This window comes from Manis pentadactyla, chromosome 10, assembly GCF_030020395.1.
Source record: "Manis pentadactyla isolate mManPen7 chromosome 10, mManPen7.hap1, whole genome shotgun sequence".
In the NCBI taxonomy this organism is placed as follows: Eukaryota; Metazoa; Chordata; class Mammalia; order Pholidota; family Manidae; genus Manis; species Manis pentadactyla.
The window spans coordinates 4,222,985-4,242,631 of NC_080028.1; the positions used below are offsets into that span (position 1 = coordinate 4,222,985).

Below are 19,647 nucleotides of genomic sequence, written 5' to 3' on the forward strand. Positions count from 1 at the left end.
AAGCGCTCGCCAAAACAAAACAGCAAAAAAGCAAAAAAAAAATGGTCGCGCGCTTTTCTTATGTCCTCTGGTGCCCGCTCACTGTTCTTGCTGCCCTGTTTTCCCAGGATTGGGGGCCCTGCACTCTGGCCCGGATGGCTGGGGCTGGGTGTTCGGCAGCCCTGGGCTCCGTCTCCCTCCCGCTCTGCCTACTCTTCTCCCGCTGGGAGCTGGGGGAGGGGTGCTCGGCTCCTGCGGGGCCGGGGCTTCTATCTTACCCCCTTTGCGAGGCGCTGGGTTCTCTCAGGTGTGGATGTGGTCTGGATATTGTCCTGTGTCCTCTGGTCTTTATTCTAGGAAGGGTTGTCTTTGTTATATTTTCATAGATATATGTTGTTTTGGGAGGAGATTTCCGCTGCTCTACTCACGCCACCATCTTCCGCCCCTAATCAGGAAAGTTTTTTAATAGAACCCTTTACCTTCCTTCCTTCTTCCTTGAAACAGACGCAATAGCTAAGAGCTCTAGGAGTCACCTCTAGACTATAAAGTAACTTTGAAGATTGTCATATAAAAGACACTGACATATACATCACAAGTGACACACAGTGTAAATGTTAAGTAAGCTTTATTGAGAACAACTTAAAAAACAGAGAAGCAAACTAGTGTGTGTGGTTCTGAGCCTTTATTCCATTGAGGTGTGTTTTGGCCAGGCAAAAACAGCATGAGCTAAAAGTGTTCCTCGAGGGAATCTGCCTCCATACCAGTTTAGATTTGTTTTGTTTTGTTTTGTTATCATTAATCTACAATTACATGAAGAACTTTATGTTTACTAGGGTCTCCCCTTCACCAAGTCATACGACTCTAGAATTTATAAGAAGGTTGGAGGAATAAGCTGAGTATGTAACAGTGGGCTTGCATGTCAGGGAAACTGCCTTCCAGACTACAGCCCACCAATAGTAGTTCAGTTTCCATGGCACCACCACAGACACCATCAGGTACCATTGCTGTTGGTATCTTCAGGCTCTTCCAAAGAGCCGGTTCAGACCTGATGAGCAAACAAGCTAACAGCTGGGAAGGAAGGGAATCCCCAAGGCCTTCCAGCAAATAGCCGGTCTCCCTAAGGAGTAATCCAAGTATTGAGGATAGCAGAACAATATTATAGCAAGAGTCTGGGTTTTTGTTAACTATGGAGCCACCATACAGACCCTGGAACGCTGACCTCTGTAATTGTGAGAGAAATAGACTGAGTCTTCTGTTAAATATAACTAATTTAATTCTAATTAGTTCTTCTGTTATGGTGAAAGCCTTACTCTTTTCAGGAAGCCTGTGGACTTCTGGGCTGGGTTGGGAACCCCCCAGTTTGATGCTTCCAGATTACTCTGAGTATGTTTTTGTCTTCTTGTCATTTTGTATTGTAATGATGTGTTTACATGTTTCTGTTCCTACTACCATGATTCCCGGTTGATAGTCAGTAACCATATCTCACTTCTTTGGCCACTCCAATCCCCAGTAGAAAATGTCTCAAATGCAGGGAATCTGAATGAAGGAATGAATGAAACTCCTATTTATTGGCTTTTTAAAAAATCAGTTTACATTACATGGTTTTAGTCCTCAACAGATGGTCTCCTGCTTTGGGTAATTAATTGGAATTGTACAAAACATTGAGAATTGCTTTTCATTTATTCCATAATGTGTATGCTACTCACAGAACTATAAACTTCAAATATTTTATACCTTTGACTCCTTTTCAAAATTTTTCTTGTTCCCAGTTCTCTATCCATTTTGGAGAATGTGATATTTTTGATATCCTAAAGTTACTAAGTTGTTTTAGTGTTATGATGTCAAATTCTTCAAATCCAGGATTCTATAATGCAAACTACTTGATATTAAATACAAATATCCTTGATTTTTGCTTCTCAGTATTGAATGTTTGGAACTAATACAAATTTATTTTGAACCTTTTTAATTGCTGCTAATTTGTTGCCTAGAATTGTTTTTGACCTTAACAAAACAGGCTTTGTATTTGTACTTTATTTTTTGGCTGGTGTCCCTTCATAAACTAGGTATTTTATTAGTAAGGGTAAGTGGTACTTCTCATCTACAAATTCTCAGCTATAAAAATTGCCGTGTTATATCCTATTTTTATCTTCTTTATGTGCATTTGTCCAAGGTAAAATATTTTTAACTTTACAGACAGTAGCTCTTGATGGAACATTATTTTTAAAATCTGGGGTGATCTCTGGAGGGTCAAGTGACTTAAAATACAAGGCTAGATGCTGGGATGAGAAAGAGTTAAAGAATTTAAGAGACAGAAGAACCCAGCTAATCCAAGAATTAAAGGTAAATCCATATTGTAAAAGTAGATATTAAGTAGAATAAGTGTATTTTTTAACTTTTTCCTTTGGCAATAAAAGTACCATACCTATAGTTTCAAAAAAAATTCAAATAATGCAAATTAGAATAAAACAAAAAATAACAAATATTTCCCTTACCTATCCTTACTTCTCAGTGGTATTTACTAAGCAGTTTGATACATAGCCTCTGGACATTTTCTCTGTATATGCTAATATATAAATTACTTTTCCTATTTGTTTTATAATAGACTTTGCTATAAATAGTGTTTCCAAAAAGATTTTTCATTTAATGTCATAGCATGAATATGTTTTCATGTTAACATATAGAAAACCACTTTATTTTTAATAAATCCTGCCTGGTATTTTCATTGTATAGATTTTGTTTATTTAGCTAGTCTCCAACAACAAACATTTTGTTTTCTGCTATTACAAATAATGCATCACTAAACATTCTTTATAGAGGGAAAATAACATAGGACCTAAGAGTATAAATTCTGTAACCATACTGCCTATGTTTGAATCTTGGCTCTACCATTTATTCACAGTCTGACCGAGGACAACTTACCTAACCCCTTTGTGCCTTAGTTTTCCTGTCGATAAAAGACCAAACATCATCAGTTAAAAAGCAAACATGGTAGTGATGTGACAACCGAGGCTCGCCCACCGCCACGCGTCCAGCTGCAGCAAGCTGATGAAGAAAGAATCTGGAATACCTGCAGCTAGTCCTCTGCCCTGAAGTTCAGAATATCTGGGAAAAAGATGGCAGCATGAGAAGTGAGGCAGAAACCTCCTCCCCAAACCACATGTTACATTAAAATACAGCAAATACAACTAATCCTAAAACAGTGACCTGAAGACTGCAACAGAATGCCTACATCTGGGGAAAAGAGAAAACCTCAGAAAAGGGAAAAGTAGCAAAGCCATGATCTGGCAGGACCCAAGCCCTCCCCGTACCCCAGCTCACAGGTGGGAGAAAGAGAAACACAGCTGGGAAGAAGTAGAAGCCCAGGACTGCTGAAAAACCCAGCCCTGGAGATCTCCAGGAGCACAAACCAACATTACATGGTGCTCTGGAGATTAGAGGGGTTAGAAAGCAAAGACAGGCAGAATACTCAGAGAGACTGAGATTCCAGCCTCTGTGCAGAACAGATACCCACAACCAGCTGCTCCAGGACGAAATAAAGGCAGGCACTTTGAAAGACTTCCAAACAGTGAGAGAGGTGCTAAAAGGTCAAGGAGTACACAGAGCTTGCTGCTCAGGAGAAAGGACAGGTCATCAAAGTCATACTGGCACCCTCAGCCAAGCAGGTTGGGAACTTTCAGCAGCCTCAGATGCTCCATCCCCCTGGCTGGCAACACAACACCACGGCCCCCAGTGCAATATACAGCCTGCCACTCCTCCCTCCCGGCAGGCACCGATCTGAACACATGCTGCCCCTGCCATCATGCCATTCCAGGTAGAGGGCAGCCCCATCTATTGGCAGCTATATGGGTGTAAAGCAGAGCCTCCTCCCTGCACATCTGGCCCACTAGACTTGGCAGTGGAGGCAGGCACTATAGCCAGGAAGCAGGAGAGAGCTCTTTCCTCCTGGCAGGTGCTGGTGCCACATGCCTGCGGCCCCTGCCATCACTCCAGATGCTGGGCAGCTCCAGAGAGTAGACCTCCTGGGAACTAGAGGTGCCGCCTACACAAAGTTATTCAACAGTAATCATTAGAAATATAAAACGGCAAAAGAATTTTGTACAAACAAAAATCCCACAAACACCAGAAAGAGGGCTAAGTGAAACTGTAATTACCAATCTTATTGATAAAGATTTCAAAATAAAAATCATAAGCATGCTTATGGAGCTACAGAAAAATATTCAGGATCTCAGGGAGGACTTCAAGAAAGAGAAACTTTGAAAAATACACTATCTGAAATGACAATGGAGGGATTTAAAAGCAGATTAGATGAGGTAGAGGAGATGGTAAATGAAATAGAAATTAGAGAACAGGAAAATGAGCTGAGGCAGAGGGAAAAAGGATCTCCAGGAATGAAAGAACAATAAGAGAACTGTGCAACCAATCCAAATGGAACAATATTTGCATTATAGCAGGTACCAGAAGAAGAAGAGAGAGAAAAGGGGGTAGAAAGTCTCTTTGAGTAAATAGTTGCTGAAAACTTCACCAGTCTGGGGAAGGAAATAGTCTCTCAGGTCATGGAGGTGCAGAGATCTCCCAACACAAGGGACTCTAGGAAGACAACACCAAGATATATAATAAATAAGATGGCAAAAATCAAGGACAAGGAGAGAGTATTAAAAGCAGCCAGAGAGAGAAAAAAGATCATGTGCAAAGTAAACCCCATCAGGCTATTTAACATCAGACTTCTCAGCAGAAATCTTACAGGCCAGAAGGAAGTGGCATGATATAATGCAATGAAACAGAAGGGCCTCCAACCAAGAATACTCTACCTGGCAAGATTATCATTTAAATTTGAAGCAGGGATTAAACAATTTGCAGATAAGCAAAAGTTTCGGGAATTTACCTCCTACAAACCATCTCTACAGTATATTTTAAAAGGGACTGCTATAGATGGGAGTGCTCCTAAGGCTAAATAGCTGTCACCAGAGAAAACAAAACCACAGTAAAGGAAGTGGACCAATTAATTACTAAGCAAATGCAAAATTAAATCACCTACCCATAGAGTCAGTCAACAATACACAAAGAGTACAGAATATGACACCCATTATATAAAGAGTGGAGGAGGAAAAAAAAGGGAGGAAAAAAACCCTTAAGACTGTGTTTGAAATAGCATAATAAGTGAGTTGTTAGACAGTAAAGAAGCTGCCCTTGAACTTTTGTTAACCATGAATCTAAAGCCAGCAATGGCAATGAGTACATATCTATCAATTATCACCCTAAATGTAAATGGACTGAATGCACCAATCAAAAGACATAGAGTCACTGAATGGATAAAAAAACAAGACCCATCTATATGCTGCCTACAAGAGACTTCAAACCCAAATACATACACAGACTAAAAGTGAAGGGATGGAAAAAGATATTTCATGCAAATAATAGGGAGAAAAAAGCAGGAGTTGCAGTACTTAGGCAAAATAGACTTCAAAACAAAGAAAGTAGCCACAGACAAAGAAGGACATCACATAATGATTAAGGAGTCAGTCCAACAAGAGGATATAACCATTATAAATATCTGTGCATCTAATATAGGACCACCTAAATATGTGAAACAAATACTAAGAACTAAAGGGGGAAGTAGAATGCAATAGTTTCATTTAGGAGACTAACACACCACACTCCAAAGGACAGATCAACCACACAGAAAATAAGGAGACAGAAGCACTGAACAACACATTAGAGCAGACGGACCTAACAGACATCTACAGAACACTCCACCCAAAAGCCCCAGGATACACATTCTTCTCAAGTGCACACGGAACATTTTCCAGAATAGAACACATACTATGCCACAAAAAAGAGCCTCTGTAAAGGAGGATTGGAATTGTGCAAACCAGTTTCTAGGACCACAGAGGTATGAGACTTGAAATAAATTATGCAAAGAAAACAAAAAAGTCCACAAACACATGGCGGTTTAACAACATGCTCCTACATAATTGATGGATCAATGACCAAATAAAAACAAGAGATCAAGCAATATATGGAGACAAATGAAAACAACAACTCAATACCCCAAAACCTGTAGGATGCAGCAAAGGCAGTTCTAAGAGGAAACTATATTGCAGTACAGTCTTACCTCAAGAAAGAACAACCCCAAAGGAAAAGTCTAAACTCACAATAAATTAATGAAACTAGGAAAAGGAGCAAATTAGGCCCAAAGTCAGTAGAAGAAAGTACATAATAAAGATCAGAGCAGATATAAAATTGAGAAGAATAAAACAATAGAATTGAAACCAGGGGCTGGTTCTTCAAGAAAATAAAAACAGATAACCCCCTAGCCAAACTTAACAAGAAAAAAAGAGAGTCTGCACACATAAACAGAATCAGGAATGAGAGGAAAAATCACTATGGACACCATGGATATACAAAGAATTATTAGAGAATACTGTGAAAAATCATATGCTGACAAATTGGATAACCTAGAAGAAATGGACAACTTTTTAGAAAAATATAACCTTCCAAGACTGACCCAGGAAGAAACAAAATCTGAACAGATCAATTACAGGCAGTGAAATTGAATTGATAATCAAAAAACTACCTAAGAACAAAACCTCTGGATGAAATGGCTTCACTGCTGAATTTCATTAAGCATTTAGAGAAAATCTAATACCCATCCTCCTTAAAATTTACAAAAAGAAGAGGAGGGAATAGTTCCAAGCTCACTTTGTGAGGACAGAATCTCTCTAATACCAAAACCAGGCAGAAACACCACACACAAAAATTACCAATATCCCTGATGAACATAGAAGCAAAAATACTCAACAGAATATTAGCAAGCCAAATTCAAAAATACATCATGATCAAATGGGATTTATTCCAGGGATGCAAGGATAGTACAGTATTCAAAAAGCTATCAATATCATACACCACATCAACAAAAAGGACAAAAATGTGACCATCTGAATAGATGCTGAAAAATCATTTGACAAAATTCAACATCCATGCATGATAAAAATTCAACATAATAGGTATAGAGGGCAAATATCTCAACATAATAAAGTCCATATACAACAGACAGCCAATATCATACTTAACAGTGAAAGGACTGGGAACAAGATGAGGATGCCCACTCATCACTTTCATTCAGCATACTTCTGGAGGTCCTAGCCACAGCAATCAGATAACAGAAATAAAAGGCATCCAGATTGGTAAGGAAGAAGTTAAACAGTCACTGTTGGCACATGACATGGTATTGTACATAAAAAATCCCTAAAGAATCCACCCTGAAACTACTAGAATAACTGAATTCAGCAAAGTTGCAGGATACAAAATTAGTGCACAGTTGCATTCCTATATACTAAATGATGAACTAGCAGAAAGGAAATCAGAAAACAATTCCATTTACAATTGCATCAAAAATAATAAAATATCTAGGAATAAACCTAAACAAGGGGGTGAAAGACCTATACCCTGAAAACTACAAGACACTCGAGAGAAATTAAAGAAGACACCAATAAGTGGAAATACATCTCATGCTCATGGATAGGAAGAATTAATATTGTCAAAATGGCCATCCTGCCAAAAGCAACCTATAAATTCAATGCAATCCCTATCAAAATTCCAACAACACTCTTCAATGAACTAGAACAAATAGTTCTGAAATTCATATGAAACCACAAAAGACCCTGAATAGCCAAAGCAATCCTGCAAAGAAAGAATAAAGCTGGCCAGATTGCACTCCCCAACTTCAAGCTCTACTACAAAGCCACAGTAATCAACAGTTTGGTATTGGCACAAGAACAGACCCATAGATCACTGGAACAGAATAGAGTGCCCTGATGTAAACCCAAACATATACAGCCAATTAAAATACGATAAAGGAACCATGGATATACAAAGGAAATGACAGCCTCTTCAACAACTGCTGTTGGCAAAACTGGACAGCTACATATAAGAGAATGAAACTGGATTACTCTCTAACTCCAAACACAAAAGTAAACTCGAAATGGATCAAAGACCTGAATGTAAGTCATGAAATCGTAAAACTCTTAGAAGAAAACAGGCAAAAATCTCTTGGATATAAATATGAGCAACTTTTTCCTGAACACATCTTCTTGGGCAAGGGAAACAAGAGCAAAAATGAACAAATGGAAATACATAAAAGTAAAAAATTTCTGTACAGCAAAGGACATCAGCAGCAGAACAAAAGGCATCCCTACAGTATCGGAGAATATATTCATAAACAGTATATCTGATAAGGGGTTAACATCCAAAATATATAAAGAGCACACCCAAAAAGCAAATAACCCAATTAAAAAATTGGGTGGAGTATCTGAACAGAAACTTCTCCAAAGAAGAAATTCAGATGGCCAACAGGCATATGAAAAGATGCTCCACATCACTAATTATCAGGGAAATGCAAATTAAAACCACAATGAGATGCCACCTCACACTAGTTAGGATGGCCAACATCCAAAAGACAAGGAAAAACAAATGCTGGCAAGGATTAGGAGAAAGGGGAACCCTCCTACCCTGTTGGTGGGACTGTAAATTAGTTCACCCATTGTAGAAAGCAATATGGAGGTTCCTCAAAAAACTAAAAATAGAAATATCATTTGACCCAGGAATTCCACTCCTAGGAATATACCCGAAGAAAGCAAGATCCCTGATTCAAAAAGACATGTGCCTCTATGTTTACCACAGCACTATTTACAATAGCCAAGACATGGAAGCAACCTAACTGTCCTTCAGTAAATGATAAGAGGTGGTACATATACACAATGGAATATTATTCAGCCATAAGAAGAAAACAAATCCTACCATTTACAACAACATGGATGGGGCTAGAGGGTATTATGCTCAATGAAATAAGCCAGGCAGAAAAAAGACAAGTACTAATGATCTCACTCATTTGTGGAGTATAACAACAAAACAAAACTGAAGGAACAAAACAGCAACAGACTCGCTAAGAAGGGAATAGCGGTTACCAATGGGAAGGGGGTGGGGAGGGAGGGAGAAGGGGATTAAGGGGCATTATGATTAGCACACATAGTGTAGGTAAGTCATGGGGAAAGCAGAATAGCACAGAGAAGACGCAGTGACTAGCATCTTAACTATGCTGATTGACAGTCACTGCAATGGGGTGTCGGGGGGGCACTTGATAATATGGGTGAAGGTTGTAACCACAATGTTCCTCATGTGAAACCTTCATAAGATTGTATATCAATGATACCTTAAATAAATAAATACATAAATAAATCATGTAAATTTAAAAAAACTTGGCTAAATGTCATTTATAAGAAATCATCTTAAAATTGAATGTTGAAAAGTGGAATGAGCACCAGACAAACAACAAAAAAGGAAACAGGAGTGACAGTTTCAGACAATATGAACTTTAAGGTTAAAAATCCTCATATATAGTAACCTTTCAATAAATATTTATTGAATGAACTGAATAAAAAAGGACATGATGTAATAAAAGACAAGCTCACCATTTTAAGCCTGTTTTGTAGCACATAGCACCTAAATATGTAAAGTGACAATAATTAATAAAAAAATTATTTTGGAACATTTCACTATACCTTTTTCAAAATTGGACAGATCTCATAGACTGAAACATTAAATAACAACTTAGAAAAATCAGTAATGCAATCAAGCTTAAATCTAGATTCTGTCACTTAGCACTGTGACTACTTACATGCTTTGATGTTTTAGTTTTCTTATCAAAAGAATGGGGAGAATAACACCTACTGCATAATAGGGTTAAGAGGATTGAGTGGTTAATAAATGTAAACTTTGCAGAATAATGGTAAGTAGTCAATAACTGAGATATTTAAAATATCCTTGAAACATTAATAAAAACTGATCAAATGCTTGTCCAAAATGGAAACCTCAATCGTTTTTTAAAAGTAGAAATTGTTTTGTTATTTTGACGATAATTTAGTAACATTAGAGAGAGTGACCAAAAGAAATCTTTGTTCACATAGAAATTAAGAATTGTAGATAAATTTGGGATCACAGAAGTAATCAAGAGGCAAATTACATAGTGTCTCCAAAGTGATGAATAGGAAGTCTTTGGGATACAAAAAAATACTATGAAGGAATTCTTTTAAGCTGAAATTAATTAAATAGAAAACAATTCAAAATAGAAAAGGACAAATGAATCTAAAAGCTGGTTATTTTGAAAGACATAAAATGGATAAACTCTTTGCAAATCTAATGAAGGGAAGAAAAGTGAGAAACATACAGATCAAGAATAAGAAAATTAAAATAGTTTCGAGAGGCTCTTACAAGCAAATAACTAGAAAAAAATGTAAGATCTCTAAGAAATGGATGATCTTCAGAAAAATATAAATTACCAAGATTGACCAGAAAAATAGTGGGACATTTGAAAAGTTAGGGAGTAGCAGATAATGGTATAGTTGGCTGATCTCATATAAGTGAAATCACATAGTATTTGTCCAATCCCCATCCACAACTTCTTCCTTTTCTGCCTGCTTCTTTTATAGGATCATAACAAACTAAAACAATTTGATTTCCCAGATTTCCTTGTACCTAGTGTTGGCCATGTTACCATTTTGGAGATACAAATAAAAGTGTTGGTGTTCCCTTTTGCATTTTTCTTTCCGACTGGAACACAGTCAAGAGGCCTGGAGACACAGCAGCAATCTTGCACTAAGAGACAGCAAGCATGAGGATTAACACCATTGTACTAAGTTAGATGCCAGTGTTGAGGAACTGCATCTAAACTGCCTTTGTGTGAGAAAAATAAACCCGCATTTTTTTAAGCCATTGTTGAGTAATCTATCATCGAAAAAGGACTCCAGGAACGTAAAACAGTGAATCAGCTATGGAAAACAGTATGGTAACTACTCAAAAAACTTGAAAAAGAATTCTATATGATGCAGTAATTCTACTTCTGGATATATATCCCAAGGAATTGAAAGCATAGTCTGGAAGAGATACTTGTACACCCATGTTCATAACAGCATTACTCACAGTAGCAAAAAAATAGGAGCAACCCAAGTGTCCCATCAGTGGATGAATGGACAAACAAATATGGTATATACATACAGTGGAGTATTGTTTAGCCTTAAAAAGAGAGGAAATTCATGTGCTACAAAACAATGAGCCTTGAAGATACTATGTTGCATGAAATAAGCCAGTCACAAAAGACAAATACTATGTGATTTCACTTATATGAGATCCCCAGAGGAGTCGTATCCATAGAAACGGAAAGCAGAATGGTGGGTGGCAGGGTCTGGGAGGAATAGGAGAACTGGGAGTTGTTTAACATGTATAAGAGTAACAGTTTTGTAAGATGAAGAGTTCTGGTGATGGTTTGCACAATGTGAATGTACTTAAACACTATTGAACTATATGCTTAAAGATGGTAGGTTTTATGTCATGCATATTTACCACAATTAAAAGACTCTGGGACCAGATGGGTTTTACAGCTGAGTTCTATCCAATATAATTCCAACAAAAAAGCCATTTCAGATCATAGAAACAGATGGAAACTTCCCCATTTATTTTCTAAAGCTAATATAACTTTAATATCAAATAGTACAAAGATACTTCAAAAAATAAAACTAAAGACTGACTGCCCTTGTAAATATAAATGGATCATTTCTAAGTCAAATGTAAGTATAGAGAATTCAGTAAAATAGGAAAGAAAAATACATCTGACTGACTATGATTTCTTCCAAGAATACATAATTGTTTCAATATTAAGTGATCAGTCAACATTACATTAACAAATTAAAAGGAAAAGATAAGATCATACATACAAAGGCATTTGATAAAGTTCAGCAGCTAGTCCTAATTAAAGTATTAAATAAAAGAGTAAATGGAAGTTATTTAAATAAATAGTTCTTACCCCAAACTGACAAATAATTGGCTTAAGTGGTGAAACATTAAAACTATTTTTTTAAAAATCAGGAAGTAGAGATATCTGTTATCACCATTATTTAATGTGGTCTTAGAAATTACAGTAAATACAGTTGGGCACAAAATGAAGTAATTTGTATAAATCTTTGAAGAGAAAAACTAACTTTTTGCTGATAATAAAATTGTAGTTTAAAAACCACTAGACTTAATAAGATGATGGGAGGGATACATAAACTAGTTTTTCTCTGTACTATTAAAAAACATCTAAAAATGGAAAAATATTCTGACAATAGGAATAAATGTAAAGGCACAGTATTTTTAGAGAACAATCTTAATGAAGGACAACATAAGACAACTGAGAGGGAAGGTATCCTATATTCTTGTGTTAGAAGTCCTCCAGTTAATACACAACTTGAATGCAATTTTAATTAAAATATTACCAAGGATTTTTTAATTTGATAAAATTATCTCCTAATTCTTACACATGAAAAGTTTTCTGAGACTTGTCAAAAAATATGTGACTAAAGAGAATGAGGTAGAACTTCTCTTAACAGCATACAAAATATTATGAAAAGCCATTGTAATCAAGTTGATATAGTATTGGCATAGAAATGGACAGATAAACGAAACAGAGGGGGAATTCCAGAAATCGGTCCCTGTATATTTGACAACTTAGTATACCACAAAGATGATGTTTTAGTTTGGTAGGAAAAGGATAGATTATTCAATAAATGATATTGACACATCTAGACAAAGTAATTTTGTGCCCCATATTATGACATAAAAGTAAATTCCAGAAAGATTAAAAACATGAATGTAAAACTTTTTTCAAATGAGGATAAAAGCCATTGTAAGCATTTTTTTTTTAAGTTTAAAGTAAAGACTGTAAGTTCTATACCATCAAAGAAATCTTTACATGAAAAAGACATGGTAACATCTGGGCAAAGGCAATAATTAGGCAGTTCACAGGAAGAAAAAATCCATATGGCTAGTAAATGAAAAAATGTTCACTGCAGAATATAGTACTCAGGGGAATACAAATTAATTGAAGATTACTTCATACCTATCTATAAGACTTGGAAAAATATGTGCTGTTAAGAGATGTAAAGAAACACATACATTATTTATAGAAATGTGAATGCTTACAGCCTTTGGGAAAGCAATTGGTACCAGCTATTAAATTAAAAACAGGAATACCTTTGACCCATTGATCTCACCCTGGGGAATCCATTGCATGGAAGTAAAAGCACTCACACTTCAGGGTTTATATACCGCTATGTTGTTGCAGCATCGTTTATAGTGGCAAAAACTTGGAAACAAAGTGAATGCCCATCATTAAGAGACTAATTGAATAATTTTGGTACAGTCACACTCTGGAATAATATGCAGCCATTAAAAGAATTAATTTAGAGTTATTAGTTGACCTTTTTGAGTGAGAAAAGCAGGAGGGAGAAGGTATGTTCAATATGATTCTAAATTTGCAAGACAATACTAAAGCAACATATAGGTGAAATATATACATATATCCATAAAAGGACTTGGAGTAAAACTACAGAAGAACATATACTAGAGACTTAATAGGGTACATGAAAGGAGAAGCAAGCATGAGGCAAACAAAAAGAGATGCACTAGAAGGAAGACCATGTGTCACATGAGCCCATTCATGCCATTTAAATGCCTTGGGTGGGACACACTCCCCATTCCTCATTTTTCATGCCTGCTTCCTGTTAGGAAATGTGTTTGTTATTTAAGGATGCTGTTACGCCAGATGGCTTATGTACTAGTTTCCCAGTCTTTTATCAGAAGAAGGGAAGATGGACTGTGTGTGTGGTTATATGAGAAAATCAGTGAATTGACATATCTGACATGGGAAAGTGCTTTTCTATTGTAAAATGTTCTCATATTTCTCTTCCTTTTCAGGGTTTAATGAAGACACTTCGCAAAGAAGCAGATTTGAAACAAATACAGACTCTAGTACAAGGAACTCAAACACGACTCAAATACTCCCAAAGTGAACTAGAAATGATTAAAAAGAAACATCTTGCTGCTTTTTACCGGGTAAAATAGATTTAAAGTTTGACGCAACTTAGAACCAGGACATAGAATTTCAGGAATTATATTTATATAGTACCATGTAATTTTTACACTTTACCCATGATTGAAATTATATTCCTTTAGTTACTTTATTTTTATGGTTGTCAATCTTGTTATACATTTGTACCTCAGTTTATCTCATGGATTCCCTTCTTATTTGAAAAGATACCTGTCATGTTTTTTGACTTTACTATATAAAGCTAAAAAAGCCATTTTAAAAAGAAAATTTTTTGTCTTATAATTAGGAACAATCTCAGCTACAAAGTGAACTACTAAATATTGAGTCTCAATGTACAATGTTGAGTGAAGGAGTCAAAGAACGGCAACAAAGAATTGAAGAATTTCAAGGAAAGATAGATAAGGTCATTGATGATATATTTACTACTAAATGGCATGAGGAGTATAGTTCCAGAACAAATACCAGATTTAGGGCTTCTTGACTATGTGCTAAAAGAAATTTTTCTAACCATTAAGTTTTATAGGTTCTATGTATTCTTGTTAAGTTTAATTGCCAAACTAATTTCCTTGTGTCTTTTGAGAACTCCTGTTGCCCATCTCAGGAGACAATGACTACTGTATAGTTACTCTTCTCCCCAGCCCCTCCTAGCCCACTGGAAAAAGTACAGCCTCTTTCTTTTCTCTGCTGCCCTACACACCAGGAAACAATTTTGTCATTCAAATTATCTTAACCCAGGTTATAAGTAACCTTAAAGTTACTTATTCACTCAGTAATTATTTCTTGAACATGTATTCTATATACCAGGCACAGCGAGTGGCTCTGGGGCAACAAAGATTTGGCCCTCTGGCCTCTGCCTATAATGTGATAGGAACTCTCTGTTTTAAGCATTCTACTGTTGCTTACCTCTTAATCCTTAGAAAGTCGTTTGTTACACCATCATTCAATACTTCCACCTGTTGCTTTTAGTTCTGCCTTTTATCACATGTTTAGAAACCATACTAATGTTGCTCCTTAGTTATCTCTTATCCCGGTTAAATAGCGCTAATTACTAGTCATTTACATTTATCGTGGGTTTAAGACAGTTCTGGTAACCATTCTCTGGGTGCTGTGTTTGTTAATGCCCAGAACAGAACATAAGGTCAAGACACTATCTGACCAGTCAGAATACCATGGGACTCTACACACAGAGCTGTGACTTTCTGTGGGTTAGAGTACCTGCTTGTCTAAATTTCAACTTACTAGTGCTTCAATAAGACCACATTCATATTTAACATATATTCAACTGAAGTCTGAAGGGTTTTAACATGTCCTGCTGTTAAAACAGGTCCCTCTTATCCTATAATTGTACATGAATGCAGAGCTTTAAAAATACTGAAGTTAAATGTTATTTTGTTGGATTTGGCTTACTCTAGTTTTGCCAGATCTTCTGAGTGCCCTAGTCCTCTTGGCTTGATGCTGCCTAAGACTCTTTAGTATTACTCATGTAAAAAGGATATTTTATTTGTGTAGAATGTTATATTTTGGTGTGGCTAATATAAATGAAATACTTCTAATCTTGTGTTAAATACTTCCTAAAGCCAAAATAGTAAGTCTAGTTATGAGCTTTCTTGTTTAGTTTTTAGAATAAAAAGTTTGAAAATAGATGGATGTAGATTATGAAGTTAAATGAAGAGACAGCCCCAGCTCCTCAGAGTACAATAATGCTGTGGGGGATTCGTTTTCGGCCTAATCAAGGAAAATCTTGGTGGGAAAATCTTAGATTTAAGCATTGTCTATATATCTTAAAATTAATTATTAAACCATCTCTTTTGGAAATAATTTTAAAAGGTTGAAGATGCTATTTTCCAACATTTCTGTGAAGAAATTGGCGTGGAAAATATTCGTGAATTTGAGAACAAACGTGTTAAACAACAACAAGAAATTGATCAAAAAAGGTATTTTTATTAGAAGATGTTGGTAAGCAACTTACACATCTGTAAATGTAACTGTTACTTCATAACTTAAGGGTATTATGCCTCAGGTGGTCCTTATTTCAAGTCATTAAAAAATAGTAAACATTCTTTTCTTATCAAGAGATCTAATTTTTTTTCCATAAGTTTTTAAAGAGAAAGCACAAATTTAAGAGGATGGGGACATAATTACACAGTGGTTATTAAAGGAATAAGACAGTGTTACTTTGTTCTCGATAAAGATCCATATATACGGAAGAAATTGATAATTTTGAGGAAACAATCTATTACCAAGATAGAAAAATTGAAGGAGGCCAGTTATCATAGGAAAAGAAAATAAGAAAGCTTCTACCCCTCCCATCATTAAATTCACCAGGCACCTGTGGTTTCACAGATGAATTGTCCCAGGAAACTCTAAAGGTGCAGGTAACTTTAAAAGTTAATATTTAAAAGGTTAATAAATGAATATTCAATATTTGCGTCATAGTGTGGAAGAGGAAGAAACACATCTTTTTATGAAATGAACATAATATTGATGCCAAAATCCAAAACAGTACATACACATACAATAAGAATATAAATCAGTCCCACCATAAGTAACCAAGTAAGGTAAGGTTATGTAGAAACAAGCAGCACGACACTAGCGACACAGTATGGCATCATCTCGTAGACTTCCTACTGGAAATAAAAGGGTGGCTCAGTGTCAGGAATTATTGCTGTAACTTGCCACATTAATGGTGGAGGGTGAAAAATCACAATCAACTCTACAGGTGATAAAATGGCATTTGGCAAAATTCAGCATCCAATCTTGATTAAAATTTCTTAAAATATGAGTCAGTACTTGTGATATGAGAAAATACATTTCCTTAAATCAGCATGGTATTTTCATGGAGTAACACCAGAAGTGTTCCTAGTAAAGTTAGAAATGAGAAGATATTTCTTATGAATAACTTATTTGAATAATTTCTTATTGGATAACTGAGAAAAGCAGGAGGCACAAAGTATGTTCAATATGTTTACCATCGAGGATTTGGATTAAAGACGGCGGCATGAAAGGTGATACAGAGGTTTCCTCCTAAAACCACATATAATACGAAAATACAATTAATACAACTAATCCTGAAAGAGCAACAGGGAAGAGGACCGAGCCAAACTGCATATGCATACACCTGGAGAAAAGAATAAACCTCATGGAACAGGGTAACTTACCAAAGCCGTGACCCGGCAGGACCCAAGCCCCTCCCCGACCCCAGCTCACCGGTGGGAGGAAGAGAAATGGAGTGGGGAGGGAGTGGAAGGCTTGGGACTGCTGAATACCTAACTCCAGAGATCTCTTCTGGGAGCACAAACCTACATTACATGGTGCTTGCATGGTTCTCTCGTGATTAGGGGGTTGGAAAGCTAAGACAGGCAGAATTCCTGGAGAGACTGAGATTCCAGCCGCTTGTGGAAAGCAGGGATCCATATCTGGCTGCTCTGAGACAAAAGAAAGACAAAAGAAAGGCGGGCAGTCTCACAGACTTTCTAACAAGGAAGCCCTTAGCAAGACGGCTGCTAAAGGGGCAAGGATTGCACAGAGCTGACTGCTCAGGAGAAAGGACAGGTAGACAAAGTTGTCTGGGTGCACTCTGCCCAGCAGGTTGGGAGCTTTCACAATCTTCAGGCACTTCAGCTTCCTGGCTGGCTACACAGCTCCAAGGACCCCCTCCGTGATATGCAGCCAACTGCACTTTTCTCCTGGCCAGCCCCACCTGGCTTGCAAACTGGCAAACTCTACCTTGGTGTTAGGCCAGCCAGAGGGAAGACCTGTCTACAGCAACTACAAAGGCAAAGCACAGAGGCTTAGCCCACTGGTTCAGGCAGTGTAGACAGGCACAGCAGCCAGGAAGCAGGAAACAGTTCTTTCCTCCCCCCAGGCACCAATACCACTCCCCTGCGACCCCCGACATTGCTTCAGGGGCTGAGCAGCTCCAAACAGTAGAGCTTCTGGGCACTAGAGGGCGCCATATACAAATATGAAACGTCAAAGGAACCTGGTTCAAAGTAAAATTATTAATACAACTCCTGAGAAAGATTTAAATGACATCGACCTCATGAATCTTCCTGAAAGGGAGTTCAAAATAAAAATCATTAACATGCTCATGGAGGTAAGGAAAGATATACAAGAACTCAGGAATGAATTCTGGTTGGAGATCCAGTCATTGAAGAGCACAATGGAGGGTATTAAAAGCAGATTAGATATGGTAGAGAAGACGATAAATGAAATAGAAACGAGAGAAGAGGAATACAAAGAAGCTGAGCCACAAAGAGAAAAAAGGATCTCTTAAGAATGAAAGAATATTGAGAGAACTGTGACCAATCCAAACAGAACAATATTTGCATTATAGGGGTACCAGAAGAAGAAGAGATAGAAAAAGGGGTAGAAAGTGTCTTTGACGAGGTAATTGCTGAAAACTTCCCCAGTCTGGGGAAGGAGATAGTTTCTCAGGCCATGGAGATCCACAGATCTCCCAACACAAGGAACCCAAGGAAGACAACACCAAGACATATAGTAACTAAAATGGCAAAGATCAAGGATAAGGCAGACAACTAAAAGCAGCCAGAGAGAGAAATAAGATCACATACAAAGGAAAACCCACCAGGCTATCATCAGACTTTTCAGCAGAAACCTTACCGGCCAGAAGGGAGTGGCATGATATATTTAATGCCATGAAGCAGAAGGGCCTCAAACCAAGATGACTTTATCCAGCAAGATTATCATTTAAATTTGAAGAAGGGATTAAACAATTTCCAGGTAAGCCAAAGCTGAGAGAATTTACCTCCCACAAATCATCTCTACAGTCGCTATAGATGGAAGTGTTCCTAAGGTTGAATAGCTGTCACCAGAGGTAATAAAACCACAGTAAAGAAAGTAGAACAGCTAATTACTAAGCAAATGCAAAATAAATAACATGCTCCTAAATAACCAATGGATCAATGACCAAATAAAAACAGAGATGGAGCAATATATGGAGACAAATGACAACAATAATTCAACACCACAAAATCTGTGGGATGCAACGAAGGCTAAGAGGAAAGTATATTGCAATACAGGCCTACCTCAGGAAAAAAGAACAATCCCATATGAACACTCTAAACTCACAATGAAACTAGAAAAAGAAGAACAAAGGAGGCCCAAAGTCAGTAGGAGGAGGGACATAATAAAATTATTTTGTTTTAATAAATAAATAAAATCGAGAAGAATAAAACAATAGAAAGAATCAATGAAAGCAAGAGCTGGTTCTTTGAGAAAATAAACAAAATAGATAAACCCCTAGCCAGACTTATCAAGAAAAAAAAGAGAGTCTACTCACATAAACAGAGTCAGAAATGAGAAAGGAAAAATCACTACGGACACCACAGAAATACAAAGAATTATTAGAGAATATTGTGAAAAATTGTATGCTAACGAACTGGATAACCTAGAAGAAATGGACAACTTCCTAGAAAAATACAACCTTCCAAGGCTGACCCAGAAAGAAACAGAAAATCTGAACAGACCAATTACCAACAACGAAATTGAACTGGTAATTTAAAAACTACCTAAGAACAAAACTCCTGTACCAGATGGCTTCACCACTGAATTTTATCAAGCATTCAGTGAAGACTTAATACCCATCCTCCTTAAAGTTTTCCAAAGAGTAGAAGAAGAGGGAATACTTCCAAACTCATTCTGTGAGGCCAGCATCACTCTAATACCAAAACCAGGCAAAGACACCACAAAAAAAGAAAATTACAGACCAATATCCCTGATGAACATAG

General features: G+C 36.9%; 1 protein-coding gene across 1 annotated transcript in view; it reads left to right on the forward strand.

Annotated features, from left to right (window-relative positions):
* The window catches only part of SMC1B (structural maintenance of chromosomes 1B), a 97,719-nt gene that overhangs the window by 47,322 nt on the left and 30,750 nt on the right, over positions 1-19,647 (forward strand). Inside the window, exons 12-15 of the mRNA XM_057486290.1 lie at positions 2,173-2,319; positions 13,765-13,902; positions 14,184-14,300; positions 15,725-15,831. Of these exons, the coding sequence (XP_057342273.1) occupies positions 2,173-2,319; positions 13,765-13,902; positions 14,184-14,300; positions 15,725-15,831 (509 nt within the window). The remainder of the gene's footprint in view (positions 1-2,172; positions 2,320-13,764; positions 13,903-14,183; positions 14,301-15,724; positions 15,832-19,647) is intronic.